Raw genomic sequence first — 11,632 nt, 5'->3', positions numbered from 1 at the left:
ACTGACTTGCCTAGTTAAATAAAGGTAAAAAATAATAATAATTTTAATCAAAGTGTCCATTTATGAGCACAATATTTCTGAACAGACCTCCGAACCAAGCCAGGACCAGCAGAAACACAAGACCCGACAGCAGGTTCACTTACTACAGATACATCCATGTCAGCTCCATCAGTCTGACAGTAGGTCTACTTACTACAGATACATCCATGTCAGCTCCATCAGTCTGACAGTAGGTCTACTTACTACAGATACATCCATGTCAGCTCCATCAGTCTGACAGTAGGTCCACTTACTACAGATACATCCATGTCAGCTCCATCAGTCTGACAGTAGGTCCACTTACTACAGATACATCCATGTCAGCTCCATCAGTCTGACAGTAGGTCCACTTACTACAGATACATCCATGTCAGCTCCATCAGTCTGACAGTAGGTCCACTTACTACAGATACATCCATGTCAGCTCCATCAGTCTGACAGTAGGTCCACTTACTACAGATACATCCATGTCAGCTCCATCAGTCTGACAGTAGGTCCACTTACTACAGATACATCCATGTCAGCTCCATCAGTCTGACAGTAGGTCCACTTACTACAGATACATCCATGTCAGCTCCATCAGTCTGACAGTAGGTCCACTTACTACAGATACATCCATGTCAGCTCCATCAGTCTGACAGTAGGTCCACTTACTACAGATACATCCATGTCAGCTCCATCAGTCTGACAGTAGGTCCACTTACTACAGATACATCCATGTCAGCTCCATCAGTCTGACAGTAGGTCCACTTACTACAGATACATCCATGTCAGCTCCATCAGTCTGACAGTAGGTCCACTTACTACAGATACATCCATGTCAGCTCCATCAGTCTGACAGTAGGTCCACTTACTACAGATACATCCATGTCAGCTCCATCAGTCTGACAGTAGGTCCACTTACTACAGATACATCCATGTCAGCTCCATCAGTCTGACAGTAGGTCCACTTACTACAGATACATCCATGTCAGCTCCATCAGTCTGACAGTAGGTCCACTTACTACAGATACATCCATGTCAGCTCCATCAGTCTGACAGTAGGTCTACGTACTACAGGTACATCCATGTCAGCTCCATCAGTCTGACAGTAGGTCTACTTACTACAGATACATCCATGTCAGCTCCACCAGTCTGACAGTAGGTCTACTTACTACAGATACATCCATGTCAGCTCCATCAGTCTGACAGTAGGTCTACTTACTACAGATACATCCATGTCAGCTCCATCAGTCTGACAGTAGGTCCACTTACTACAGATACATCCATGTCAGCTCCATCAGTCTGACAGTAGGTCCACTTACTACAGATACATCCATGTCAGCTCCATCAGTCTGACAGTAGGTCCACTTACTACAGATACATCCATGTCAGCTCCATCAGTTTGACAGTAGGTTCACTTAATACAGATACATCCAACCAGTACCAGCAGGCCCTGCCCAGGTCCAGCCTCATGGGCCTGTGGCACCAGTACCAGCAGGCCCCACCCAGGTCCAACCTCATGGGCCTGTGGCACCAGTACCAGCAGGCCCCGCCCAGGTCCAGCCTCATTGGCCTGCAGCTCCTACTGCTGTTGTCCGTCCATCTGTCCGTGAAGATCAACCAGACTTGATATAATCAAATCAGCGGCTTCCAAATAAACATTTAATGAAAAGTATCTTAAAGGAGCAATCTGTGATTTAGTAGAGCTGGGAATTTCCAGGGACCTTACAATACAATACTTCGGTGCCGATACGATATGTATTGCGACAAAAATATAAATGCAACATGGAAAATGTTGGTAACATGTTTCATGAGCTAAAACAAAAGAACATCACACAACATTGAAGCTTATTTCTCAAATGATATGCACACATTTGTTTACGTCCCTGTTAGTGAGCATTTCTCGTTTGACAAGGTAATCCATCCATGTGACAGGTTTGGCTTATCAAGAAGCTGATTAAACAGCATCATTACACAGGTGCACCTTGTGCTGGGGACAAAAGGCTACTCTAAAATGTGCAGTTTTGACACACATTACAGATGTCAAGTTTTGTGGGTGCGTGCAAGTGGTCTGCTGACCGCAGGAATGTCCAACAGAGCATTTTATGATTGTTTCTCGGCCATAAGCTAACTCCAAAGTCGTTTTAGAGAATTTGGCAGTACATCCAACCGGCCTCACAATCGCTGACGAAGTGTAACCATGCCAGCCCAGGGCCTCTACATCCGGTTTCATCGTCTGAGACCAGCCATCCGGACAGCTGAGGAAACTGATGAGCATTTTTGTCTGTAATCAAGCCTTTTTGTAAGGAAAAACTCATTCTGATTGGCTGGGCATGGCTCCCCAGTGGGTAGGCCTATGCCCACCCATGGCTGCGCCCCTGCCCAATAGTGAAATCCATAAATTAGTGCCTAAATAATTCATATCAATTGACTGATTTCCTAATATGATATCAGATATTTTATACACCAGGTTTGTGCTCAATAAAGAATTTGGGAATTGACTCCCATTCCACCCATGAGATTACATTTAAATTGGCCACACCACAGGATGTAGAATCTGAATGAGTGACAGGAAGTGTAATTTTATTTATTGAATATTTGAAACGTACAATATGTGAAGCCGCTCAATAACTACAGTCCAACAGATTCCCATTCAGAGCGACACACAGAAGCATCCAGGGTCAATGCCCTGCTCAGGGGCATGTTGACCGATCTACCACCAGGCCAAGAAACGTGGAAGTATCATTTAATTCAGTGTAATTCAAATACATTTCACTCAGTCACAGAACATGAGTTTCATTGAATCTGACAGGTCACACTTCCAGATACCAAAGAATATATCACTTTTCTCTGTTCATTATACTCTGTTAACCTTACTGCTTAGAATAAACCATTATATTTATTTGGCTTTGTCTTGAAGGCTTTAGGGTAAATTTGTGCATTAAACTAATGCATTGTGGGAAATGTATTTCCCCCATATTGAACAACATTTAAGTGATTAATGAAATATAACTACAGGTTTCGTTTTCCTTGTTTTCATTCATTTGAAGAGTTTGTCCTGAAAATCAATTGTTTCATCAATATTTTATATGCATGTTAACATGTTTGGTATTTTATTTACAAGATGTATATTTGTATAGACTACAACTATAGAATCGAATAGGCATTTGAATATTACTGAATTCAACTCTATTTCCTTGAATTGCAATTCGGTATCCTGCTTATTAATTCAAATTCATGAATTTAATTTATGAGCCATTCTAAATTCAATTCTGAATTGACCACAAGTCTGTTATACACTACAGTACATATTTCCCTGAGTGAAATGAGTCCCTGACATTCAGGCTGATTAAAGCTGGAATCTTTAATGGTTAAACAGCCACGTCCATTTGCAATATTACAAACAAGCTGTAAACAACAACACTGTTTTCCCCTTGAACATCCTTTTATGCACAATAGAGGAGCACAATATTCACTTTAATGATTTTTAGCATGCTACGCGACGCTCTGTTGCTAGGCAACAAAAACAACTGGTGGGGCGGACAGTGGGGCTGTTTCCCCCTACTGCTGATACACAGTATTTGTCATCTCAATTGAACTGAGGGAGATTAAATAGATTAATGCAACTACAAAACACTATAACAGATATTTAAACACTACACAATATGACATCTTTCCCTGAGAGTGAAATGAGTCCCAGAGATTCAGCCTGATTAAGTCCGTAATGTCAGAGAAGTCAAACATAAAGGACACATTCCTTATCTCAAGAGTTGCTCCTATTTCTCCTGATCAATCACAAAAGGAGACTAGTCCCTATTGTTGGAAAATAATGTCATTCATTTTAAAAGATGCTCTTAACCGTTATATAAACATATACACTATATCTAAACAGAGATATATCTGGTGTTCAGCCAGTAGAGCTGTCCAGTACAAGTCAGTTGTCTGGTAGATGTTAAGTCTCACATGTTGTCTGAGACCTGTCCAAGATGATTCAACATTCACCATGTTACAGATAGAAATTCAATCATCTTGTAGTCTGTAGCCAGTGTACCAGAGTAACACAGGTAGGTTGTCTGGTAGACAGTAGCTCCTCGAAGTGCTGCTCTCTGTCTCTGATAAATGTTTTGATATCTTCTGAGGTTGTATCCATGGTTACCTCTCAGTCTGTCTGTCTCTTTCAGAGCATGTATTAGTATTGTGATATTATATATCCTGATGCTGTTGTATCCATGGGGACCTCTCAGTCTGACTGTCTCTTTCAAAGCATGTATTAGTATTGTGGTGATATATATCCTGATGCTGTTGTATCCATGGTTCCCTCTCAGACTGTCTGCTCTTCCAGGTCTTCAACCAGGCAGGGATCTACTTCCTTCAGGACCTGGTAGAAGTGTTCCTGGGCACGAGCCCCCTTCTTTACCACCATGTCCAGCAGGGTTTGGTTCTGTAGGGTCTTGGTGGATTTACTGACCACCTCCTCCCTCTCCTCGTCAATCAGAACCCCACGATCCTGGAGACGCAGGAATATGGGCTGTAACAGTCCCAGGCGAGTTTCTAGAGCAATCCTGTGTTTTGGAATGAAGTCTTGTCCTGGGAAAGTAGGGGGTTTGGCAGGAGTGGCTGCAGGGAGAGGGGCTTGGACAGAGAGAGGAGAAAAAGGGTCTATAACCTCAAGTGTATATATTACGAATGTTAAAAGTGTGATCAACTTATATCAGAAAAATATATATATATCAGAAAAATGTATAATTCAGTTGTATTGATCTTACAATACAGGACATCAGTAATAATCTCAGTCATTAATTATGCCCCTCTGCCCAGCGGTAGGCCTGTCTCTCCTTGGGAGTTAGGAGTTTACATTACACTGATTAGTGCTTTACAATACAGGACATCAGTAATAATCTCAGTCATTAATTATGCTCCTCTGCCCAGCGGTAGGCCTGTCTCTCCTTGGGAGTTAGGAGTTTACATTACACTGATTAGTGCTTTACAATACAGGACATCAGTAATAATCTCAGTCATTAATTATGCTCCTCTGCCCAGCGGTAGGCCTGTCTCTCCTTGGGAGTTAGGAGTTTACATTACACTGATTATAAAACATGGACTGTTTTATCTGAACTGTTACCTTGATATCTGTAGAAACCCTTCCACGGATGTTCAAGATTCACAAATAGACTGGACAGTAGGTCTAATATGGACCAGGCTATATTCTTCTTCTTCCTCAATGTCAGTTCAGCTTTTTTAACTTTGGCAGGTAAGAATACCGCAAACGTTGTGGTGTAGTTTTCGTAGTCTTTATCATTATCAAACTTTTTGGTCTGGATCAAAAAATGGACAAACATAAGACAGTGTCAGTTGAACAACATTAACTTCCTCTTGAAGTCTTTGATTCAGTCAGATCCAGCACTAACCCAGGCTACCTGACACCTGCACGGCAGATCATTGGTTTTATTTAGGTGATACGTCGGAGGTGGAACCGTATTGGAGTTCAAATTGCTGAGCAGCTGCTCTTGTCATTGTCACAAAACCACACCTGTATCATCCTAATCAAGGTGTATATTACAACATGTTCCACTGTTCCAACTTGTAACAAGGCTGTATGGGATTATTACTAATGTCACTCAGTGCATCTAATGGTTTTACCTCTCTGACATCATCTAAATCAAAACGATGAAGCTGCTATGCAGTTGTTGGTTATCAGGAGTTAAGGTGGATCTGATTGAGTCCAGCTGTTTTTCCTGTTATTCAGTGGATGTTGAACTATTAACCATCACTACCTTAGGTGTCACCTTATGATACCCATCAGTGGATAGGCTGTAAATCTGATCAGGGGTCAGTTCACAGTCAGAGGTTGTTTCAATGAAGGGTTCTCTCATGCCATTCCTCCTCGCCCTCTCCTCTTGCACCTAGAGTAGAGTAGTAGATTATCTTGATGAGAGCAAAATATCTTCACAATATCTAGGATTCAGAATGAATTTCAAATCCCCGATAGGACAATAAGTAAAATGTCCGTTATGGAATTACAGTTGTCACCTTCATTAGGACAACGTTCCGCGGCAGCAACAACACATGCAGTACAGATTCCAGTTCAGGGTCATCTGATGGATGGTAGAACAACAACACCTGGGCTTTGATAGGGAAGACAGGAGCATCCTTATCCTTGATGAGGCCATAAGCAGAGAATCCATAGATGTTTATTATGACGTGTGTTTCTGTTATCTTATGAGGGATAAACTCAATGATGTCATCAGTCACATGGGCTACAGACAGGAAGTCACATCCACCACCTGGGAAAGAAAAATAAAACAGCATTGTTGGTTAGAAAGTAACAAGAGATAGAAAACACTACAATCACTTTTCTTATTAACTGTGTAGTTTCCAGGGCAGATCTCACAGTATGTTTGAGGTGTAGTTTCCAGGGCAGATCTTACAGTATGTTTGAGGTGTAGTTACCAGGGCAGATCTCACAGTGGGGGAGGTGTAGTTGACTGACAGACCCCTTAAGGCATCTAAACATGAACAGGGGTCCTGCAGGCCTCTTGACACTCTGGGCTAGAAACCTCCTGTCCCAGGGGACAGTCCTATAGAGCACCTCTCCCTCTCCCTCCATCCTGAACACCAGGCCTGTTTTACTGCACTGGAACAGACCTGCACTGGGGCACTCTAACCTGTAGTGTATAACACATGTATGACATACAATGCATTTAAAATAGGAAAAGCACATCTGAGTTTGCTTGTTGTTGGTGTGTGGGAATAATTCAATATCTTAAAAGCTAAATAAATACCTGCACACTGTCAGTATCACGTTGTTTATGGAAGTTGTTTAATTAGATCTTAAATAAGGGATTCTGGCAAGAGCAGTGTTGGTGTTTCTTTTAAAATGACAAATGGCTTGAACTGTTCTTTAAGACTTCATATTCTTAAAGTTAAATAAGTTACATTTAAATGTATCTATTATCCTTTCATAAATGGAAAACTATAACTGTAAAAACAAGTAAGAGAATACCAAGTTACCGGTATGTTCCATTGTCCTCCTGATCATAGTCCTCTGGTTCAAAGTCCTCAGGAAACCTCTAAAAACAATATATACTGAACAAATCTGTTATTATAAACTGGGTGGTTTGAGCCCTGAATGCTGATTGGCTGACAGCCGTGGTATGACAAAACATTTATTTTTACTTCTCTAATTATGTTGGTAACCAGTGTATAATAGCAGTAAGGCACCTCTGGGGTTTGTGGTATATGGCCAATATACCACGGCTGTTTACTTTGTATCGTGCCTAAGAACAGCCCTTAGCCATAGTATATTGGCCATATACCACATCCCCTCGGGCATTATTTGTTAAATAGTCAACTGGTCAATCGGTCATTCTGTCTGTCTTTCCAGTAAAGATCTTACCAGAAGAGGGTCAGTAGTACACAGGCCCTGGTCCACTGTTCTACATTCTGTGATGTTTAACTCCTACATGACATTAGGTCAGCTTTATAATCTCTGTGATGTTTAACTCCTACATGGCATTAGGTCAGCCTTATAATCTCTGTGATGTTTAACTTCACCATGACATTAGGTCAGCTTTATAATCTCTGTGATGTTTAACTTCACCATGACATTAGGTCAGCTTTATAATCTCTGTGAAGTTTAACTTCACCATGACATTAGGTCAGCTTTATAATCTCTGTGATGTTTAACTCCTACATGGCATTAGGTCAGCTTTATAATCTCTGTGAAGTTTAACTTCTCCATGACATTAGGTCAGCCTTATAATCTCTGTGATGTTTAACTTCTCCATGACATTAGGTCAGCCTTATAATCTCTGTGATGTTTAACTTCACCATGCCATTAGGTCAGCTTTATAATCTCTGTGAAGTTTAACTTCTCCATGACATTAGGTCAGCTTTATAATCTCTGTGATGTTTAACTTCACCATGACATTAGGTCAGCTTTATAATCTCTGTGAAGTTTAACTTCTCCATGACATTAGGTCAGCCTTATAATCTCTGTGATGTTTAACTTCTCCATGACATTAGGTCAGCCTTATAATCTCTGTGATGTTTAACTTCACCATGGCATTAGGTCAGCTTTATAATCTCTGTGAAGTTTAACTTCTCCATGACATTAGGTCAGCTTTATAATCTCTGTGATGTTTAACTTCACCATGGGAATTAAGCAAGCTGTCAGTACTCTGACTTGTTCCTCACTCCAATTGAACCCTTGCTAGATGAAAGCCAACTAGAAGAGGATTTCATTTGGTGACTCTCTTTCTGTTGGTCATTGTTCGTCAGCTTGTCTCCATGTCTTTTAGCAGGTATTGTTGTTGTGAACCCAAACATCCCCTCTCCTCCTCACCTCTCTCTCTATCTTCTTTGACAGATCATCCCAGTTCATATTCTTCAGGAACTCCGGTGTGATCTCCACAGCTTCCTCAGGGCCGGAGGGTTCTCATTGGGTGAAGTAAAGATGCACTCAATCAATGTAGCTATAAACAACTAATGGAACTTTTAAAGAACAGATTCATGTTGTTTTACCTGTGTGATCACTCTGTAACTTCTCAGTGAGATCATGGTCATTCATCCACCTCAGGATCCTCAGTGTGATCTTCACAGCTCTCTCAGGGTCGTATATCTTCATCATCAGATCCACTGTGACCTGTCTGTCAGTGTTCTCCAGCTGGCTCTTTGGGATGGGAGGAAAGCCAAGCAGCTTGCAACTAGTCAGGTAGTTTTGAAATGTCTTCAGCTCGTTTATGTTCAGCTCCTCCAGAGAGTTCAGCAGCCAAGCTGGAAAAGATAGAGAGAGAGATGTCCTACATGTCAGATAGAGAGAGAGAGAGAGAGATGTCCTACATGTCAGATAGAGAGAGAGAGAGAGAGATGTCCTACATGTCAGATAGAGAGAGAGAGAGATGTCCTACATGTCAGATAGAGAGAGATATGTCCTACATGTCAGATAGAGAGAGAGATGTCCTACATGTCAGATAGAGAGAGAGATGTCCTACATGTCAGATAGAGAGAGAGAGAGAGATGTCCTACATGTCAGATAGAGAGAGAGAGATGTCCTACATGTCAGATAGAGAGAGAGAGAGAGATGTCCTACATGTCAGATAGAGAGAGATGTCCTACATGTCAGATAGAGAGATGTCCTACATGTCAGAGAGAGAGATGTCCTACATGTCAGACAGAGAGAGAGAGAGATGTCCTACATGTCAGATAGAGAGAGAGATGTCCTACATGTCAGATAGAGAGAGAGAGATGTCCTACATGTCAGATAGAGAGAGAGAGAGATGTCCTACATGTCAGATAGAGAGATAGATGTCCTACATGTCAGATAGAGAGAGAGATGTCCTACATGTCAGATAGAGAGAGAGAGAGATGTCCTACATGTCAGATAGAGAGAGAGAGATGTCCTACATGTCAGATAGAGAGAGAGAGAGAGATGTCCTACATGTCAGATAGAGAGAGAGATGTCCTACATGTCAGATAGAGAGAGAGAGAGATGTCCTACATGTCAGATAGAGAGAGAGAGATGTCCTACATGTCAGAGAGAGAGAGAGATGTCCTACATGTCAGATAGAGAGAGAGAGATGTCCTACATGTCAGATAGAGAGAGAGAGAGAGAGATGTCCTACATGTCAGATAGAGAGAGAGAGATGTCCTACATGTCAGATAGAGAGAGAGAGGTGTCCTACATGTCAGATAGAGAGAGAGAAATGTCCTACATGTCAGATAGAGAGAGAGAGAGATGTCCTACATGTCAGATAGAGAGAGAGAGATGTCCTACATGTCAGATAGAGAGAGAGAGATGTCCTACATGTCAGAGAGAGAGAGAGAGATGTCCTACATGTCAGATAGAGAGAGAGAGAGATGTCCTACATGTCAGATAGAGAGAGAGATGTCCTACATGTCAGATAGAGAGAGAGATGTCCTACATGTCAGATAGAGAGAGAGATGTCCTACATGTCAGATAGAGAGAGAGAGAGAGAGAGATGTCCTACATGTCAGATAGAGAGAGAGAGAGAGATGTCCTACATGTCAGATAGAGAGAGAGAGATGTCCTACATGTCAGATAGAGAGAGAGAGAGAGAGATGTCCTACATGTCAGATAGCGAGAGATGTCCTACATGTCAGATAGAGAGATGTCCTACATGTCAGAGAGAGAGATGTCCTACATGTCAGATAGAGAGATGTCCTACATGTCAGAGAGAGAGAGAGAGATGTCCTACATGTCAGATAGAGAGAGAGATGTCCTACATGTCAGATAGAGAGAGAGAGATGTCCTACATGTCAGATAGAGAGAGAGAGAGATGTCCTACATGTCAGAGAGAGAGAGAGAGAGATGTCCTACATGTCAGATAGAGAGAGAGATATGTCCTACATGTCAGATAGAGAGAGAGATGTCCTACATGTCAGATAGAGAGAGAGATGTCCTACATGTCAGATAGAGAGAGAGATGTCCTACATGTCAGATAGAGAGAGAGAGAGAGAGAGATGTCCTACATGTCAGATAGAGAGAGAGAGAGATGTCCTACATGTCAGATAGAGAGAGAGAGATGTCCTACATGTCAGATAGAGAGAGAGAGAGAGAGATGTCCTACATGTCAGATAGCGAGAGATGTCCTACATGTCAGATAGAGAGATGTCCTACATGTCAGAGAGAGAGATGTCCTACATGTCAGATAGAGAGATGTCCTACATGTCAGAGAGAGAGAGAGAGATGTCCTACATGTCAGATAGAGAGAGAGATGTCCTACATGTCAGATAGAGAGAGAGAGATGTCCTACATGTCAGATAGAGAGAGAGAGAGATGTCCTACATGTCAGATAGAGAGAGAGATGTCCTACATGTCAGATAGAGAGAGAGATGTCCTACATGTCAGATAGAGAGAGAGAGAGATGTCCTACATGTCAGATAGAGAGAGAGAGATGTCCTACATGTCAGATAGAGAGAGAGAGAGAGAGATGTCCTACATGTCAGATAGAGAGAGAGATGTCCTACATGTCAGATAGAGAGAGAGAGAGAGATGTCCTACATGTCAGATAGAGAGAGAGAGAGATGTCCTACATGTCAGATAGAGAGAGAGAGGTGTCCTACATGTCAGATAGAGAGAGAGAAATGTCCTACATGTCAGATAGAGAGAGAGAGAGATGTCCTACATGTCAGATAGAGAGAGAGAGATGTCCTACATGTCAGAGAGAGAGAGAGAGATGTCCTACATGTCAGATAGAGAGAGAGAGATGTCCTACATGTCAGATAGAGAGAGAGAGAGAGAGATGTCCTACATGTCAGATAGAGAGAGAGAGATGTCCTACATGTCAGATAGAGAGAGAGAGAGATGTCCTACATGTCAGATAGAGAGAGAGAGATGTCCTACATGTCAGATAGAGAGAGAGAGAGATGTCCTACATGTCAGATAGAGAGAGAGAGATGTCCTACATGTCAGATAGAGAGAGAGAGAGAGATGTCCTACATGTCAGATAGAGAGAGAGAGAGATGTCCTACATGTCAGATAGAGAGAGAGATGTCCTACATGTCAGATAGAGAGAGAGAGATGTCCTACATGTCAGATAGAGAGAGAGAGAGATGTCCTACATGTCAGATAGAGAGAGAGAGAGAGATG

At 41.9% G+C, this 11,632-nt stretch overlaps 1 protein-coding gene across 2 annotated transcripts in view; it reads right to left on the bottom strand.

The window, feature by feature from the left end:
- Positions 1 to 2,592: 2,592 nt before the first annotated feature.
- LOC110485388 overlaps positions 2,593 to 11,632 on the bottom strand; it is a 38,627-nt gene continuing 29,587 nt past the window's right edge. The window contains exons 8-15 of one of the 2 annotated variants that reach the window (XM_036939995.1): positions 8,545 to 8,796; positions 8,366 to 8,457; positions 7,033 to 7,091; positions 6,472 to 6,686; positions 6,052 to 6,305; positions 5,796 to 5,924; positions 5,144 to 5,336; positions 2,593 to 4,653 (exon numbers count right to left, since the gene is read on the bottom strand). In XM_036939995.1, the coding sequence (XP_036795890.1) occupies positions 4,343 to 4,653; positions 5,144 to 5,336; positions 5,796 to 5,924; positions 6,052 to 6,305; positions 6,472 to 6,686; positions 7,033 to 7,091; positions 8,366 to 8,457; positions 8,545 to 8,796 (1,505 nt within the window). In that variant the 3' untranslated portion in view covers positions 2,593 to 4,342. The remainder of the gene's footprint in view (positions 4,654 to 5,143; positions 5,337 to 5,795; positions 5,925 to 6,051; positions 6,306 to 6,471; positions 6,687 to 7,032; positions 7,092 to 8,365; positions 8,458 to 8,544; positions 8,797 to 11,632) is intronic. The other variant, XM_036939996.1, reaches the window with a different exon arrangement.

Source organism: Oncorhynchus mykiss, chromosome 13 (assembly GCF_013265735.2).
Source record: "Oncorhynchus mykiss isolate Arlee chromosome 13, USDA_OmykA_1.1, whole genome shotgun sequence".
Lineage (NCBI taxonomy): Eukaryota > Metazoa > Chordata > Actinopteri > Salmoniformes > Salmonidae > Oncorhynchus > Oncorhynchus mykiss.
This window is presented reverse-complemented; position numbering and strand designations above follow the sequence as displayed.